This window comes from Rhincodon typus, chromosome 1 (genome assembly GCF_021869965.1).
Source record: "Rhincodon typus isolate 14 chromosome 1, sRhiTyp1.1, whole genome shotgun sequence".
In the NCBI taxonomy this organism is placed as follows: domain Eukaryota; kingdom Metazoa; phylum Chordata; class Chondrichthyes; order Orectolobiformes; family Rhincodontidae; genus Rhincodon; species Rhincodon typus.
In genome coordinates this window covers 171,782,528-171,802,831 of record NC_063332.1, presented here as the reverse complement: position 1 = coordinate 171,802,831, position 20,304 = coordinate 171,782,528, and the positions used below count along the sequence as shown (strand labels likewise).

At 43.0% G+C, this 20,304-nt stretch overlaps 1 protein-coding gene across 3 annotated transcripts in view; it reads right to left on the bottom strand.

Moving 5' to 3' along the window:
• pdlim5a (PDZ and LIM domain 5a) overlaps positions 1-20,304 on the bottom strand; it is a 237,926-nt gene that overhangs the window by 94,141 nt on the left and 123,481 nt on the right. For all 3 annotated transcript variants that reach the window (XM_048595832.1, XM_048595842.1, XM_048595848.1), the window contains exon 4: positions 4,932-4,974. In XM_048595832.1, the coding sequence (XP_048451789.1) occupies positions 4,932-4,974 (43 nt within the window). The remainder of the gene's footprint in view (positions 1-4,931; positions 4,975-20,304) is intronic.

Sequence of the window (20,304 nt, the reverse complement as noted above, 5' to 3'; positions counted from 1 at the left end):
CAAAAATAAATCATCAAATCACTATCATGGGGCAGTTTGTAGGAGCTTGCTGTGGACAAACTGGCTGTTTTTTCTTTAAACACTTCAACACGAAGCACATCGAAGTGTCACAAGTTGGTGAAAGGTGTTACCTTAATGCAAGTCCACAAAGCAGGGTGTGTCAAGGCTTGGTGGGGTGGGGGGGATGCGGTGGTGGGGAAGGTTTTGTGTACAATCTGACTGAGCTGCTTAAAATGGAAGAGGGATTCACGTCTGGTTGAGAGAAACAAAGAAACTATTTCCTCTTGTGGGGGGGGGGGGGGTCCAGTTGCAAGGCTTTTTACGAGTGTAATCAGGAAGCAATCATTATAATAAAAAGGTAGTGGAAGTAAATGTCAAACTCTATCCCACACTGCAATGCAAGGAATGGATTAAAATTTTCAAGACAGTTTTTTTTAAGCTTAGGGTATTCAGTAATGTGGAAAAGGTCAGAAATCACACGACAACAGGTTATAGTCCAACAGGTTTATTTGAAAACACAAGCTTTCGGAGACTTACTCCTCCTTCAGGTGTTAGGAAGGAGTAAGACTCCGAAAGCTTGTGTTTTCAAACAGAACCATTGCCGTGGTGATTTCTGACCTTGTCCACCCCAGTCCAACACCGGCACCTCCACATCATCAGTAAATGGATTTGAGGTGGAGAGCAACCAAGATTGAACTGAATGGTAGTATGGGATCGAGGGGCCAAAGGACCTATTCTTGTTCCAACATAAATGCAATTTTCTACCCATTTATTCTGGAAGGGGGCTTGTTTTGAGTACATTTGTACCTCAGCATTGACAGCCGAAGGTGTGGTCAATGTTCTCGACAGATGAAAGCATTCAGAAATAATAATAATTAAATTCAGGTTCATGCTGCAGTTGATTTTTGGAAAATTCTATGTCAAGCATAGCTTGCAAAAAAAAGATTAATGAGGTATGCTGACCTTGGGTTATACAATGGAATACTGCTCACTAACAATTTGTGGAGCTGTCTGCCTCTGTGCAGGCACATACAAGAGACCCATTATTATACTCAACCTGTAGATTCTTCAATAGCAGGGGTCAATACTGGAGGGTACTGTGTGAACACACACTCTGTGACTTCAGGATTCAAGTGTAGCTTACAACAGAGGACTCAGAATTGCAGAGGGCATATCATTTAATAAGGGTTTGTAAGCACTCTGTACTTCGTTGGGAGGGAGAGCGAAGCCTAGATGGAGACCAGGGATGGAGTAGTGTTAATGTCACTGGACTTGCAAAAAGGCCCAGGCCAATTCTCTCAAATCCCATCGTAGCAGATGAAATTTGAATTCAACATATAAAAATAATGCAATTAAATGCTAGTCTCACAGTGACCATATAAACATGAAGGAAATCTGCCGTCTTTACCTGGTCTGACCTACATGGGACTCCAGACCCACTGTAATCAACCCCAACGTGGTTGACTCTTTACAGTCCTCTGGGGAAGAAATGCTAACCCAGCCAGTGATACCCACAATCTTTTTTTAAAATCCAATCCTCCGTATGGTCTAGCTGATCACTCATGTCTCATGCAAGTGATTGGATGATGCTCATTGCAATGCGGTCATTCATGCAGGCCACAAAACTGGAAGGTGCCAAGATTGGAAACATGAGCGTGCATTTATGTAGCATCTGTATCACAGCAAAACATCAAAAAACTGTTCACAGGACCAAAATCAGATACTAAGCCAGAGGAGGATTGTTTGGATACAAAGATCAAACAGAATGGGTCAAAAAGTTAGATTTCCAGAATGGTCTTTAAGGAAGGCTTGAGTCAATGCTCTGTCAAAAGAGGAACTGAGGAGTTATCCCTGATTTCCCTAACTCAACCAACGTCACTCAAAACAGAAATTGCAGGAGTAACTCAGCAGGTCTGGCAACATTTATGGAGAGAAAGCAGAGTCTCGAATTGTTAACTGTTTCAGCGGGGGGGGGGGGGTGAAAAATTTATTTGAGTTCTGAAGATAGGTCACTGGACTTGAAAGCAGTGCTTTTTCTGCACAGATGCTGACAGACCTGATCAGTTTCTCTCGCAATTTCTGTTTTTGTTTCAGATTTCCAGCACCCGCAGCTCTTTGTTTTCTACCGCTGAGGAAAGGTTACCGGCTCATCGTCACTGACAATGTTTGCGGGGGTCTTTATCCTCTTTCAGGAGGAGATGTGGCATTGCTGGTTGGGCCATTCCTTATTGCCCTAGGAGAGAGTGGTGGTGAGCTTCGTTTATAGAACCTCTCCAGTCCTTGGGGTCAAGGGACACTCATGGCTCTGTAAGGGTGGGAGTTCCAAGATTTTAACTCAGCGACAGTGAAGAAACAGCAATGTAGTTAGTTTCTAGTCAGGATGAGGTGTGGTTTGAACGGGAACTTGAAGGCAATGGTGCTCCTGTGAATCTAATGCCCCTGGCCTTCTAGGTGGTACAGGTCACTAGTTTGGAAGACCGACTGCTACCCTTCAACAGCCAAGATAGTTGATGGTGCTTCAGAGCTGATAAAGTGCTTGACGAGATCCGGAGTTTGCAAATAGAGACAGTGTGTAAATTCAACCTCCCTCTCTTCTTTCATTGTAAACAGCAATCCTCATTTCCCAGGACATATGTGAAACATGTCATCTTTAATCGCTACATTAGTAAGCACTCCGGCTCACATATGTACTTTTCAGCTGATCATCCTGATGGAAACCGGAATACCAGGGGGAAAACTGAGCATGACCCAACATATGCTGTTGTAGAGAACGACTTGTGTTGAGTTGTATACAGCAACTCTGAAACTCAATAGTTCGAGACAGTTAGCAACTAAATGATGTGCCCCAGCCGGATCAGTCATGTTAAACATCCTGTTGAATTAAACGCTTGGAATGTGTCCACCTTCGTAACCACTTCTGGGCGATCACACTCCGTGGTTAGAACAGCATTGACTGTTAAACATGTAGACAGCATTATAGCCCCATTTTTTTACAATTCAAGCAAATGGGGAGAAAGCTAGTTCAGTCCCAGTTAGGAGTATTGATGGCACAGTGCTAATATCACTAGAAGGGTGATCCAGAACCCCAGATTAATGTTCCAAGGGGTGTGGGTTTGAAGTGCAACAGAGCAGATGGTGAAATTTGGATTCAATAAAATTTGGAATTGTGACCACTAACAGCCTGGTTTTCAAAGGTTACATGGATGCCATTTAGATTAGGTTTTTTTTTTAATTCCAGAGTTTTATTGAGGCCAAACTTCAGCAATCGGCCATGGTAGGATTTAAACTCATTTTCCCCACAGGATTTTCCTAGGACCTTGGATTACTAGTCTAGGGACATCACCGTGAGCTACTGGGTGAATTTGCACAGTAAGCTGTTTGCCAACAGAGGTATAAAAATTCAATAAAGCACATTTTCATTCTGCATTAAAGAGGCCATTCAGTCTGTGCTGGTTCTTAGAAAAGAGTAATTAAATTGTAGAAACTAGGAGTAGGAATAGGCCATTCAGCCCATTAAGACTATTTTGTCAGTCCTTGTGGTCATAATTAATCCTCTATTTCAATGTCAAATTCCCAACTTCTCTTCACACTCCTTGATGCCTAAACAAAAATCTCTTTCTTGAATATATTCAGTGACTCCATGCCCTTCTATTTCAGCGAATTTCACATGTTTGGGCAGAACGGTGGCTCGGTGGTTAGCCCTGCTGCCTCACAGCACCAGGGACCCGGCTTGGATGCCACTCTCAGGTGACTGTCTGTGTGAAGTTTGCACTTTCTCCCCGTGTCTGCGTGGGTTTCCTCCGGCTGCTCCAGTTTCTTCCCACAATCCAACAGACCAAATCTGTTCCAGTAATGTGCAGGGTAGGTGAATTGGCCACGGGAAATGCACAATTAAAGCGATAGGGTAGTGGGGATGGGTCTGGGTGGGATGCTCTTCAGAGGGTCAGTGTGGACTTGATGGGCTGAATGGCCTGCTTCCACACTGCAGGGATTCTACGATCCTATTCTATGATTCACTGCCTTTCGAGTGAAGAGTTCGATGTTTTCCCCTCATCTCAGAACTAAATGGTCAATTGACGTTGTATCCTGAGACTGTGTCCCTTGGTTCTAGACTCCCCACCTGAGGAACACATCTATCCTGTCCATCCCTATTAGAATCATGTATATTTCAATCAGATCCCCTTCATCCTTCCAAACTCTACTGACTACAGGCCCAATCAATCCAAGCTCTCCTCATAGGACCGTCCTACCATCCCCAATGTTGGTTGGGAGAACCTTCTCTGCACTCCCTCTGTGACAGGTATATCCTTTATTAGGTATGGAGACTAAAACTTACTAACAGTCCCACTTTCTACCATTAGCCATTTCTTTTCTACCTTTGTAAATAATATAGGCACAACTTAATGTAACATGTAATTCAGGCAAATAAAATGTTCCCTAAAATATAATCAGAGACTTTGGTGCTGGAAATCTGAAATAAAAATAGAAATTGCTGGCGAAACTCAGCAGGTCTGTGGAGAGAGACAGAAAACAAAGCTAACATTTCGAGTCCAGTGATCCTTCTTCAGAACTCAAATAATTATTCCCCTCAAGCCCAGTGGCTCTGCATTTATCCTTCAGAACAATGTTCACTGCCATCAGTAAAAAAAAATGTCAAGTTGCAACACCAACTTTAGCAAGCCTGAAAAAAAAACAGTAACTTAATGACAGTACTGAACACTCCGTTAAAATGACTCATTCTAACCATAGTCAGAATGACTGATTTGTTTGAACAGTTTCTCCTGCTCTTCACCACAATACTCAACAGTAGGAGCCTTCGAGCTGACATTAGGGTGTGCGCGAAGCGTGCATTCATTGAGAATGATTACTGCCTGTTAGTAATAATGAAATGCAGGCATCAGCGTTGATGACCCGGGTGGTCTTCAACCTACCTTCTGAACTGTTGTTGCAGTTGGTTTTGGAGCAGGAGAGGCCCTGAAAAACACAACAGAAGCCATCATCAGTTATTATTGTTAGTTGACCAACATCTTAACAACAAAGATTCACTTTCACAATTAAACTACACACAGACACAGACACGCACACAACATCCGGGATCAGGAGACAAACTGAAGTCAATAAAAACCGAAAGAACTGCGGATGCTGTAAATCAGGAACGAAAACAGAAAAGTTGCTGGAAAAGCCCAGCAGGTCTCGCAGCATTTGTGAAGGAAAAAAACAGAGTTAACATTTAAGGTCCGGTGACCCTTCCTCAGAACACAGAGTGCTGCCAGACCTGCTGGGCTTTTCCAGCAACTTTGTTTTTGTGACAAAATGAAGTCCCAATTAGCCGCTCCTCAACTTTGAAGGATTTCGTGCAGTTTAAAAAAAAGACTTGCATTTCCATAGCACCCATTCACATCCTCAAGATGATCCAAAGTGCTTCAACGTCTACTGAAGTACTTTATTCCCCACCAAAAAAAAACTGTTGAGAGGTCAGATCCGAAGCAGCTAATTTACACGCACATCAACCTCCCACAAACAGCAAAGCAACAAAAACCAAATCTGTTTCAGTGATGTCGGTTTAGGAATACATACTTGCCCACCAAGTTGGAGATATCACTACAAGGTTTTTATGTGAACCTCAAGTAATGCCAGTTGAGGGACACAAATATTCCCACAAAAGAGAGGAGTAGGGAAAAATACACAGAAAGGATTACTCCCAATCATACCAAGAGCAGGTCAGAGGTTAGGAATTCTGTGAGGAGTAACTCACCTCCTGACTCTCTAATGCTTGTCCATTATCTACAAGGTACAAGTCAGAGGTTTCATGTGATTTTCTTCATTTGCCTGGATGAATGCAGTTCCAAAAAGACCATCCAGGACAAAGCAGACTGCTAAACTGGCACTGTATCCACCAGCTTCAGCTTTCTCTCCCTCTGCCTCCAAGGCATAGTCGCTGTAGTGTGTACCATCTACATGATGCACTGCAGCAACTCAAAGACTCCTCCATATCTGCAACCTCCATCACCTACAAGGACAAGGGCTGCAGATACAGGAGAACACCACCACCTACAAGTTTGCCTCCAAACCAAACATCAGCCTGAATTGGAAATATATCGCTGCTTCTTCACTGTCACTAGGTCAAAGTCCGATAACTTCTTCTCCGACAGCACCGTGGGTGAACTTATATTTTCACAGGCTGCAGCAGTTCAAGGCAGCAGCTCACCACCACCTTCTCAATCTCAGTTAGGAATGGGCAATTAATGCTGGCTAAACCAGCCATGTCCAATTCCCGTGAATGAATTTATAAAAGTACTTTGTGGATAAGTTTCAAAGCACCATTGAGCTGAAGTCTAAAAATTGGTCAGTGCCAGCTAATGAGGAAGAAAGCATTCTGCATAATGCCAAGTATTTGTGGTCTGACAAAATGGCCGCGGAGCGGGGCTTTCCAGCACAGGCCTTGTCTGCTCCATCTGCTTTTCTTTTCATTTCTTTTCTTTTCTTTTGACTCCTTTCTCATTTTTATTTCTTTTTTTCCTAGAACTTACCTCTTGTTGAAGAAAGCAGTCAAGTTGACTGCATCGGCAGTGAGCGAGCCCATCAGTGCGGACTCGAGTAGGCCCAGTAGCGGGGACCCATGGCAACCGAGGCGAGTTCGGGCTCTCGGCTTCTGCATCGATGAGGCAGGCCCTAGCACCGACTCGCGGTCGCTGTGGCGGAGGTGAGTACGGGTTCCCGGTGGTGTCTGTGTCCGGCGCAAGTTCATGGAGGCCGTGGTGGAGGGGAGTTTGGGCCCAGTACGAGACCCTGCAGCATCAGCAGTGGCTGCATCGGCGAGGTAGGCCCAAAGCTGACTCATTGAGGTGGCGGAGTCGAGTTTGGGCCAGTGCGGTACCAGGCGGCATCCGTGGCGTCTGCATTGGCAAGGTCCAACGAGGCTTCATAGTGGCATGGGCATCGGTGGAGGTGAGACGGCAGCAAAGAGGTATTGACTTCCATTCCAGCGATGACAGCACGGTGAAAGGGGACTTGTACCTGATCACCAGGCCCATGGTAGAGCACCGAGCATGAAAGATTGTAAAGAGGAACTCTTTTTTCCTTTTCTCTTCGTTTTTCTGCCTCTTATATTCTATGGTTTGATTTATTTTTCTGTGTTTTGACATGGAGACACTATACAATACCTTTCACTATTCTTTGTAACAAAGTATACGTGACAATAAATCAATCAAATCAAATCAATACACTCATCTCTTCATTTACGTAGGGGCCATCAATCATAGTTAACAAACTAATTTGCACAAGTTAACATTTTGGATGCGTTGTGGTTAAGGTGAGAAAACCAAGAAAGTTGAGGTGAAGAGCAAAGATGCATTCAATTGAGAATTATGAATGCTGAATAAACACTAAAAAACAAAATACACGAGTTCAGCTATAGGGATGATAATTTCTGTGAATTCATAAAAGGGTCAAGACAAAAAGTCTGCAGTTGCCTGCTTTGCAAAACAAATGTTTAACAGTCATGTAATGTAGAGGCTTGCAGCACTGAAAGAGGCCATTCAGCCCTTTGAAAAAAGGCCAGCACAGACTCCCAAATCCTCACCTTTTCATTATCACCTACTGACACTAAACTGCCCTGTGTAAACTCCCATGGTATTGTTCAATCCATGGCACAACTATATCTCCCGCATTGTTTCCTGTGACAAGGCAACTTATTGACACCTCAACAATATTCTCTGTCTCCTCCTCTCAGGGTTCTTAGAGGAAGAGGTCATTTAGCTCCCCATGTCTTCTATTGTATTCAATGTGCTCATGGTTTTCAACTTAACTCTATATTGCCTCATAATGCTCAATTCCTTTGACTGACAAAAATTTATCAGTCCCTGATTTTAAAATTAACTGAGCAAGCATCAATTGCTCTCTGTGGAAGAGAGTTCCAAACTTCCATTACCCTCTGCATCTAGGTGGGTTTCCTAATTTCATTCCTGAAGGGTCTAATCTTTTTTAAAAATCTACCAAGACTCCTTGACTTATGGAAACAGTTTCTCCCAATTTAGCCAATCTGCTCCCCTAAATAACTTGACAAATTTGATCAGATCACCCTATAACCTTCTAAAATTCCATAAACTCCCTCCTTGCAGATTAACTTTTGGAGCCCAGGTATCATTCTTATAGATCCATGCTACACCCCCTTGAAAGGCAAAATATGCTTGCAAAAATATTCTGTCCAACGTGTGGTCTAACTAAGGAATTGTGCACCTGAAGAATAACATCTTCAGATTTATACTCTATTCCAATAGCTAGAAAGGCTGAGCATCCCATTTGGCCATTTGATTGTTTTTTTGTATGCAGTTACAATATTTAAAGTATATTCTTGCGTGAAGCTTTTATCAAAGCTTTGACTTGAGTTGTCCTCTTTGCCAAAGTCTGTCAACTTCTATCATATTGTCCTCCAGAGTGGCTCGCTTCATTAACACTCCCACCTTGACTTACAATGGGGTCACCGGTACCGAAATGTTAATCCTCAATTGGTCTCCCACCATCTCACCTTTCGTCACTTCCAGGATTACACTGTGTGGGTGGGCAGGGAGGAGAAGGGCATCTCAGAGGCAGAGTCCTATCATGTCTCAAACTTTCAACACGGACACTATCACATGTGAACTGAACTGCATCAACTTGAGTCAACAACAGTCAGAATGAGTGCAAAGTAACAGGCCACTGAAGAAAGTAAGAACTTCTATTCACAAAATGTCTTTCACAATCTCAGGATGTCCCAACGTGATTATCAGCCAATGAAGTTTGTTAATGATATAAGACACACAGGACTTATTTATCTATTCCATGACAAGTGACCATATAAACAGTTTTAGTTAATGTTAGTTGAGGGTTATGTTCAGTAAAAAAAGTGTTTCACAAATAGCTGAGATGTAACAAAACAATAAAGTTGAACAAAACATATCCTAGATTTATACAGCTCCTTCAATGGCCCACAACAAGCTCTTCATCTCTCCTTGATGTGATCTCCTAAACAAACTCAGAGTAAAGCAAGATATTGAAGGACAGCAATAAATCTGGCACTTAAAATATTCAGGCCTTTGAGGATGAGAACAAGACAATATTGAATGTTAACCTATAGTACATACAAGCCAGGGGAAATAGAGGTTAATTTGTATAGTGCTCCAGCCAGACCACATCTGGATTATTAGGTCCAGAAACTCAGCAAATGTTCTGGGGACCTGGGTTCAAATCCTGCCACGGCAGATGGTGGAATTTGAATTCAATGAAAGTCTGGAATTACGAGTTTAATAATATCCATGAATCTAATGTCAATTATTGGAAAAACCCATCTGATTCACTAATGTCCTTTAGGGAAGGAAATCTACCATCCTTACCTGGTCTGGCCTACATGTGACTCCAGACCCACAGCAATGTGGTTGACTCTTAACTGCCCTCTGGGCAATTAGCGATGGGTAATAAATGCTGCCTAGCCAGAGCCACTCATATCCCATGAGTAAATAAAAAAATACTCTAGATGGACGAGAGAGACACTTTGTAGCTTCAAGAGTAGTCATAGTCCACAATGTTATGGAAAAAGATGTGAGAAACTGAAAGTGAAGTAACAGACAGAGAGTTCCAATGAACTGATACAAGTTAGTGTGTTATAATTAAAATCAGCCCTGTAGGACATTGGGACGCAAGGTCAAACTTGAATAAAGGTCAGGATTGATATGAAGGACTTCAAAAAAGAATGATCGACAAGTGGAATAGTTTTCAAGTTGAGATAATCACGGTAAGAAAATCTTTGGGATGGTTTTGGTATACACCTGGGTTCTGAGACTAAAGGACTAGCAGTTCATATTTGGATGAATGAGGCATGTTCAAGGCCCTCTTGAACCACATTGACTTTGGGACAATATTATGAGATCTGTTATCAACATTTTTTTTTGAAAGGATGATTTTGCAAAACGGATGACACTGATTACAGCAGTAAATTTGGCACAGGACACAAGCTGCTTAACTGGAGTCACCGAACCTGCAAAACTTTCAGAAAGAATCTCCTGACCCAGCCTGCAGCTATAAAACATATTTGTTTCAGAACCAATGCAGTCAGAGAGTCAAAAACAGAAATTGCTGGAAAAGCTCTGTAGGTCTGGCAGCATCTGTGGACAGAGAGCGGAGTTAACGTTTTGGGTCCAGTGACCCTTCTTCAGGTCAAGGTCAGAGGTCACACGACACCCCCGACTATAACCTGGTGTGTTGTGACTTCTGACCTTGTCCACCCCAGTTCAACACTGACACTTCTGCTTCAGGCTTTCCGCAGAACATCAGAGAGAACCTGCCATAGGGAAAACAGCCTTTGTCCTATCACACTATTTCTCTGAAAACTCCCAGGGTTTCTAAGATTGAAAATCCATATCAGAGCAAGTGGAAGTGTTCTCAAAGGAAAAACAAGAGCTTACACCACTGTCTCCAGAAGAGACAGCAACAGCTGGTGTGGACTTCTGCTGCAGGCCAGCATTTAGACAATATCTGAATGTAATTTTTGTTTCCGAAATTTAACTTTTAATCAGCCAAGCACTTTTAATATAATACTCTACAGAGCTTTTAATTTTTTTTATTTTCGCCTTGAAGGTTGTACTTTGGGTATGTGCTTAGTGAAGGTTTTTCAGAAGCATGTCCAAAGAAGGAAAGAGGTTGGGTGGTTTTAGGGAAGAGATTCCAGAGCTTTAGGATCTCAGGGGATGCAGACCTAGCTGTGAAAAAGGTGGAGTAGTGAAAATCAAGGATGCACTTTGGCAGAATTGAAGGAGTACCAGAATTGAAGGGCACCAATAGGAGGTTGTCACAGGATGAGGAAATGGTAAATGTCATGGGAGAGAGAAACAAAAAACCTGGATATTCACCACCCCACCCCCCACCTCAAGCAGTCATGTTAACCAAAAGAAGGCAAAGCACCTCTGGATGGGTGTGATGGAAGAAACAGTTTCTCTGGGACGATTGGGAATAAGCACAGGGTCACTTGAAGATTCGGAATACACGGTGCAGCTTGTAACATCAACTTGATGATGCCGCAGCCTTTTCCAACATGTGGCTTTTTGTGACTGGGTCACAATGTTAGGAAGGATAGCTGAACACTTGGTGATCAAGACAATTGAAAGAAAAAGTTAGCAGTTGTTCTCAACCAAATCTCAATTATCCAAAGGGGACAGAGGCACGGACATCCCATGGATAACACAAAAATGCAGTTAACAGTATAATAGAAGTCCTGTATGAACTGTGAAGGCCTGCATGGTCTACCAAGATTTGACAATTAGAGGAAGGAAAGGAATCAGATCTGGGGCCGAGCTCATGAGTACAACAGGTAGTGAGCCCATGTATAACAAGCAGTGAGTGTACACCAGCAGATAACTATGTTGAGACAAATTTGAAATCTACACTTGGAGTTTTTTCCTCACTCCAGAAAACACACTCCGCAATGATGACTAGCTTCACATTTATACAACCAACTTTCACCCAACTAACTCAGCTAATATATCCATCACCTGTTCCCATGAGGCTTCAGGTATTTCTTCGGGTTGAATTAGATGATAAGGGAGTTGATTAGTGCAGTTGGCTGGAAAACTGGCTTGTGATGCAGAGTGACACCAACCGTATGGGTTCGATTCCCACACTGTCTGAGGTTACCATGAAGATCAGCCCTTGTTGGAATCACTATTCACCTGGGGTAATGTACCCCTCAAGTTAAACCTTCACTAATCATCTCCCTCATTACAGAGTGTGGCCCGATGATGACTTTACCATTTCTCTTTAAATAAGATGATAAAAACAGGTCCATGAAAGAAGCGATCAGGTCACCTCTCTTTCCTTTTAGAAATAAAAAAAACTCAGGAATTAATGATTTCACATCAGAGGAAAAGGCTGTTCGGCCCAACTAGTCAATGCTGGTTTTGTACACCACAGGAGCCTCTTCCCATCAGCATATCCTTCTTTCCTTCCCTTCTGGTAATTATAGGCTTTCCTCTTCAATGGTCTGACTGGGTGTTATTTTTAAGCCAACTTGCCTGGGATATTAAAATCAGCAGAGATGCCAAAAAAGCTTTACTGTGGTTGAAAGACTCAAAAATAAAGAGAGAGAGAGAGAGAGAGAGTGCCAATGTATCTGGAAATGTTGAAATGTTTCACACATGTCTTAGCCTCACAGTAAATGTTGCTATGATAGTTAATGCTTCATCCAGGGGGATACACTCCCAGCACTGGGTCAGGAGATCACAAGGCTGGATCACATAATCCCATGACTTTCAGCAAAACAAACTGACACTTTCTGGTCGCGACTGTCTCGATTGTGTTTAGACATTGTCGCTTGGCACAGGAATCATTTCTAAAATTCCTTCAAGAAAAATGGTCAGAACACAACCAGGTTCCATGAGGTTTTTTTGTTGGAAAGTGGGAACTTGTTTTTTTTTCAGAAAAATGCCTTGCATTCTTTTACCAAATCACAAATTGTGTGTCATAGGATTTCAAATTACAGTGCATTAAATCTTGAAGCTAGGTCCAAGATTCACTATTTTCAGATCCAAACTGTTTTTAGTAGCCTCAGAAATCGACTTCCTGCAATAGTAATAGAGAGAATCATGAATCAGATAACAAATAAGGGGGCCATTCAGGGCATCATGCCTGGTGTGGCCCTTTGAAAAACCTATCCAATCACTCCATTCCAACAATACTTTCCCCACTAGCCAGCTCTCCATGTATTTATCCAACTTTCTTTTGAAAGTTAGTTTTAAATCTGTTATTAGCGCTTTCTGGTAATACATAAACAACTTACTGCAAACAACACATTTTCTCATGCCACGTCTGCTCCTTGGATTAATCACCTTGAATCTGTGCCAATTGATTTTTCATTATTTGGTCTGTCAAAACAATGCGCAACTTTAAGCACCTTTCTCAAATTTCCCCCTATCTTCCAACTCTCTAAGGGGATCAATCCCAGCTCCTCCATTCTATCGACACAAATAAATGACTTCATCCCTGGTGGTCCAGATTTGAGTACAATCTGGGAGTTGTGATCCAAGTTTGCCTCTGACAAAGAATTTTAACTGATGCTGCAACACTTGTGTTATCTCCTGTAACATAAGAAACTGGACATGGATATCACAGTATTGAAGAATCCAAAAGACAATTATGACAACAACGTATCATGTTCAAACATTTCATTCCTCAGGCACATAACTGTCTGGGCCAGCATTAAGCTATTCGATTACAACAGAGCAGCAAGCTTCCAAAGGAGTGTCATGTTTCAAGTGATCTGAGGTAAGATGGAGAATGAGAACTTTCTACCCTCAGGTCACCTTGCTACAAATGCTGTGATAATACAATGAGCATGTCTCTCAAAGGCATACTGATTGAGAGGCATAACACAACAGTCTGACCTGTCTTTTATAAAGGATTAGCAAAAAACTTTCCTTTTGTACTCCATGCCTTTCAGCAATAAATGAAGTAAGGATTCCATATGTTTGTTTAATAGCCTTTTCAACTTGTTCTGCCTCTGACAAAGACATGCATTACTCAGCCCCAAGCTTCTGGGATCTTGCACTCCCTTTCATCCAGTACTATTTTGCTCATATTGCCTCTCCTCACTCTTCAAAAATGTATGATTTCAGACATCTTTGTTCAATCATGCCAACTACGTATCTGTCCATTTTATCAAATGGTTTATACCCACATTGTCCTCGCTGTTCTCATAGCTGAGAACACCTCTGAGATTCAGAGCATCTTCAAATTTTGAAATTATGACTTGAGCACCCACACCTAGGTCAATAACAAATAAATTAAAAAGCTGCTTGATATTTTGCTGTGAAACACACTACTAAAGCAAAGCCTGAAAAGAACTGCGGATGCTGTAAATCAGAAACAAAAACAGAAATTGCTGGAAAAGCTCAGCAGGTCAGACAGCATCCGTGGAGAGAAATCAGAGTTAACGTTTCGGGTTGAGGAACCTGCAGAAGGATCATTCAGATTCTGGATTCCAGTGAACAAAAACATTTCATCACTGCTTGAAAGGGCATGGAAATAGATTTCACTGACCCTACAGTGAGGAAACAGGCCATTTGTCCCAACAAGGCCACACTGAATCTCTGAAGAGCATCCCATCCAGACTCACCCACCCCCACCCTATCCCTGTAATCCTGCATTTCCCATGGCTAATCCACCTAAACTACACATCCCTAGACACTATGGGCAATTTAGCATGACCAACACACCTAACTTGCCCACCTTCGGACAGGAAACCGGAGCACCCAGAGGAAACCCACACAGACACGGGAAGAACGTGCAAACTCCACACAGACAGTCGCCCAAGGGTGGGATCGAACCCAGGTCCCTGGCGCCGTGAGGCAGCAATGCTAACCACTGAGCCACCGTGCCGCACATTCAATAGTAACTTTCAAAGGAAAATTGGACAAATATTTGAAAAGGAAAAATTATCAGGATGGTGGGCCAAGGGGAGCAGGGGGCAGTGGAACTGATCTTTCAAACAGCATGATGGGTCAGAAAGCCTCCTTCAGTGTTTCATCTCCTTCCATTAGTCTGTTCATTGTATTTCCTGAGAAAGTTGCTGAAAACAATGTGTGCCATCTATCTTTTGATTGGTGGCACTATTTCCAGGATTCAGAACAATCAAAATGTTAATTTTGTTCTGGAATTCAATATGTTCGACCCAAGAACAACAGCTTCATTGCTTCTCTTGGCAACCACCTCATCAGCTGAGACCCAATTTTGTGGGAAATTTTAAAATTACCTTTCTGTCCAAACACACTTTGCTCTGTAATTGACGTAGGGCCAGGAGTAGACATCTGTCCTAGGATGAATTTTGTCCTCCTGCTCGAAAGAGGACTGTGAGAATGTGACAACACCATGACACCCCGACACCGACAACGGTCTTCAAAATGGAGGGACCAGGGACCTCAGCAGCTAAGTTTCCTCAATTAGAAAACAGTTCACCTCACTCTAAACTGTGAATTTCTGGCAAAATGTGCAACATTTCACTGACCTGGCACTGGCTGTGAAACAAACAGTTTGGCTGTCGCCCAGACTCAGACTCAGACACAGACACAGACTCAGACACAGACTCAGACACAGACACAGACTCAGACACAGACTCAGACACAGACTCAGACACAGACACAGACACAGACACAGACACAGACTCAGACACAGACTCAGACACAGACACAGACACAGACACAGACACAGACACAGACACAGACACAGACTCAGACTCAGACTCAGACTCAGACTCAGACTCAGACTCAGACTCAGACACTTTCTCTCTCTCTTACACACACACCTAGTCCTCTCAGTTCTAAAGAGGGGCCATTGTACTTGAAAACATTGACTCTGCTTTCTCTCCACTGATGCTCCCAGACTTATGGTGTTTCTCCAACAATTTCAGTTTTTGCTTCACCATTAAAGTTAGGTAAGAGATAGAAAGGCAAAATACCGCAGAGACCAGAAATTTGAAACAAACTTTGAGAAACTCAGCATTTGTGAAGAAAGAAGCAGGGTTAACGTTTTGAGTCCAGTATGACTATTCTTCATAACTCAGTAACTAGTTCAGAAATGTTGTTATTGCCTAAGAAATAGTTATTAAGTCTATGCTACGTGACTGTAGGGTGCAGAGCTGACTGACTACTAACAGTACACAGACTGTTATTGGTATAGGTGGGTGAAGCTATTCGAAAACATGCAAGTTGACAATTTGGGCCACTAGACAGCAGAAATTCCCCAAAGACAGCACTTTCCAAACCTACAACTACTTCCATCTAAAAGGACAAGGGCAACAGATACATGCGAATACCACCACCTCCAAGCCACTCACCATCCTGACTTGGAAATATATTGTCATTCCTTCAAAATCCTGGAATTCCCTCCCTAACAGCATTGTGGGTTAACCTACAGCACATGGGTTGCAGAAGGCAGCTCACCATGGCACAGTGGTTAGCACTGCTGCCTCACAGCGCCAGGGACCCAGGTTCGATTCCAGCCTCGGGCTGGAGTTTGCACGTTCTCCCTCTGTCTGATCGGGTTTCCTCTGGATGTTCCAGTTTCCTCCCACAGTCCCAAAGATGTGCAGGTTAGGTGGACTGGCCATGCTACATTGCCCATAGTGTTGAGGGTGGGAAATGCAAGGATAGGGAAATTGGTTGGTCTGGGTGGGAAGCTCTTTGGAGGGTTGGTGTGGACTCGATGGTTCCACAATGTAGGGATTCTATGATAAGCACCACCTTCTCAAGGGTGACTCAGGGTGGGTAATAGGTGCTGGCCAGCTAGTGACACCAACATCCTGCTAGTAAATTAAAACAAAAATCCAGTACTGAACCTCAGAGAAAATTGTTCACTTCCATTGTCACTTACACAGTCCATGATGTTCCACAGCTGGTGAAATACTATTTGAAACACAGTTATGTGAGAAATGCCACTGTCAGTATGTGCACAGCCAGATCTCACAGACTACAATATGATAATAATCAGATAATTAGTTTGGATTGAGCAATACATATTGGCGTGGACATAGGGAGAACCCCCTTGGTCACACTTGAAAAGGTTTTGCGACATCTTTGCCATCCACCTGAGGAATCAGAGAGGAGTTCGGTTTAAACATGCCATCTGGAAGATAACACTTCTCTCAGCTCGAGACTGGTCAGCTAACATATTGCCTGCTTCGTCTCTGAAGTGAGGCATGAGCCTAACCCCCTGACTCTGAGGCAGGAGTGCTGCCACCTGAGTCATAGATGGCATCATGTTTGTTGGATCAAGGATCAAGAGGGTGGTAATCCCATTAAGCCTCCATCAACCAGTCAGTGATCAAAAATATGTCCTCCAGAGACAGAGTTATTGAGATCCCAAGCACAGCACTGGTCAAAAGCAATCACCTAATCCCATTTCCAGCACTTGGGCATAGCCTTGGCATTGCGAGAGCACATCAAAAAACTTATTCAATGTCATAACTCTGTCCCAATAATGACACATATCTAGAGCAGGTGAGATTTGAACCCAGGCCTCCTGACTTAAAAGTAGGGACATTACCACTGCACACAGAAGCCCAAGGTCAGCGTTGGAAGGCTCTAAGCATATTTCACCTCTGATGTCGACAGCCTACAGTCTCCAAGAGTAGATAGTTGTTAGGCCATACAGTCAGCGACCTTACTTTTAACAACTGCTACTGTGAAAATCCATTTAACAGGAAAGGCTTTATCCCAGCCCTTGGTGCTCCTGGTGACTGAGGACTCTCTGTTAATATAACGTTGATGCCTGATTAGCATAAACTGGATTTCCAGTTTCATTGTGTTTCTTGCTCCAACTGCTTCCTTAAGAAAGGACTTGCTTTGTGACGTCTGTTTTATCCTCATGTAGTGTGGTGTGGAGGACCTCACCGTGCTATTGACAGTGTCTGTTTGTGAACTGGGCTTATGACTGGCAGAAATTTAATACCAGAGAGCTCAGTTATAATTCCTCTACTTTCTTGGTTTGTACTGCTTTTGTTCCTACTAGTTGATCATGTTTCACGGGGTATGGGCATTGCTGTTAAGGTCAATTCAGTAACTGTCCTCGAGAGGGATTGAAACTAAGTATTAAAATGATGTTTAATTAAAGGAGGCACAATTCATTTTGTTCTGTACTTGGCAAAATAACAAGCGAGGAGGGCAAAGGTGTGGTTTATCTTCGGTTTACTGAATAGTGCACAAAGAGAGAACTGGCTTGCTGATTTATTCTTGTTACTGAGGTCAGGTCAAATCTGTGGTCTCCTGGCACCAGTGCATGTACAAGTGTCTGTCTGTGAGATTCAAAGAGAGAGATTGAGGAGTGAGTCTACATGTGTGAGAGCAAGAGAGATAGTGCGTGTACGTACAGGTGTATGTGCAGATCCGCATACAAGCTCATGCGCGTGCATTCGTGTTTGTGTGCACGTGCATGTTTGTGTGTGTGCACGAGAATGTGCGAGAGTGTGTGTGAGAGAGAGAGAGAGAGTGCAACAGAGTGCGAGAGAGAGAGAAAGAGATAGTGACAATGTGGGTGTGGTAGTTAACCAGTCTCAACCTAATATAACCTGTTCTCTGACTACTTTGATTAAATAACCTATATTGTTACTCAAGTCAGTGCCACATCTGCTGGAGAATTTAGTGGTTAACCCTACTGCCCAATGTGAATGAGTCCCGTCAACTCATTTTATAAGCAGGGTTGGTGACACCAAGCCTACCCAAAGAAAATCCTGGCAGAACCAGATGCGGACATCATTTACAACAGATGTGATAAAACTTGTTTGCTTGTTAATATCTCAGAAAGGTGGGTGGACAAATAGAATCTTCCTGCCATCCTTTGAAGAGTCCAAGTGTTACATGTAACATTCAAATTACAAAATCGCCCTTCATCCTTATATTGGTGCAACATTTTTATAACCAAAGGCAGCACCACTAAACATGATGAAGGGTCTAGGCCCGAAACGTCAGCCTCTCTGCTCCTATGATGTTGCTTGGCCTGCTGTGTTCATCCAGCCCTGCACCTTGTTGTCTCGGATTCTGCAGCATCTGCAGTTCCTACTATCCCCCCACTAAACACCTACACATAATTCACATGTAGTCAATTTTAAGCTTTGCCTTTGGTGAAAAATAATCCAAAATGTTTTTAGTATCTTTACGGATAAGAATATCAAGCTACGAACAAATGACCAAGAGTTCTGCTTTCACAACAACAATGACACTAATCTGGTGAAAAGATCCATACAGCAAATTGGCATTATTGTATGGCAGCTGTCGAACACTCCCAGGTTAACAGATTTCCCTTGTGTGACACAAGGCTTTGTTGTACCTGCTTCAAGCAGTTCCCAGCCTGCACAAGGACATCAGTGCACAGGACTGGGCTGACACATTGTCACTGCAGTCCATCAATACTGGGACATGACAAAAATTCCTCGAAGGCAATATCAAGCACTTCAGATCTGACATTTAGAGTGCTTGGAATTGGCTGAAAATATGCACCAGTTCCAGGTACCACAGAGTGCATGACAAGGGAAAAAATACCATGCTGCATGAGTGCCCCATCAAGTTCCCAGAAAGCTTTACTGGATAATTAAGGGAACTGATGTTGGTGATTAACATTCTCATTCATTTCAGTCTCTCCCAATCCCTTTGGAATTTAATTGCGCTAAGATTTTGTAATGAGATAGGAATAAAATTACTGGTTTTGTGGTCACTCAGAATCTGTACTCGTCGATTCCAATTTAGATGAAGCGAAATGAACTTTACCATAAAGGAGTTGATATTCTTACATTACAATTACAGGTCAGTTCAAGTGCATTAGCTGTGGTTTTTAAAAGGATGTTTCACATTCTGTTGAATTAATAGAACTGCAGGAAAAGTAAATTGACTTAACTCTGCAGTAGCATACGTTCCAAGCTTGTCTCCAATTTTACTGATACCTAGAAGCTGCGAGGTTTAACCCCTATTTGAATAGCAACTGTCCCACTTCAAATCCTGCCAGGAAGTTTGCATTTCAATTCCTAAAATCTGGAATTGAAATGCAGATTCAATGATGGTGACCATGAGAGAAATTATTGAATGTTGTGAAAACCCATCCAGTTTATTAACATCCTTTAAGAAAAGGAAATCTCCCATCCTTCCCTAGTCTGGCCTATATGTGACTCCAGACCCACAATAATATGGTCACCTCTTAAGTGCCCTCTCAAATGGAAGAGCAAGCAAGGGCAATTAGGGTAACAAGCTCTGGTCTTGCCAGAGATGCCCACACCCCATGAAAGAAAAAGAAAACAAGTGAGCAAAAATAAATGAGCCTATGCCTACAAGCCAGATAGAACAGAGAATTTAAACGGACTGGACACAGTTTCATTCTGTCAACGAATCAAGCATTAAATAAAATAATCAATAATATTTAAATGAATATATATATGAACTCTGGCAGTTGACAGCATTACAGCTTCCTCAAGGTCTGAAGCAGTACTAGAGTGGGACACCAGTGGAAGTGCAGTAGTAAGAGCCCTGGCCAGCAGTCAGTGAGAGCAGGAGCAGGAACAGGCCGCAAGGCAGTGAGAGCAGGAACAGGAACAGGCACAGGCCGCAAGGCAGTGAGAGCAGGAGCAGGAACAGGCCGCAAGGCAGTGAGAGCAGGAGCAGGAACAGGAACAGGCTGCGAGGCAGTGAGAGCAGGCACAGGCTGCGAGGCAGTGAGAGCAGGCACAGGCTGCGAGGCAGTGAGAGCAGGAGCAGGAACAGGCTGCAAGGCAGTGAGAGCAGGAACAGGCTACGAGGCAGT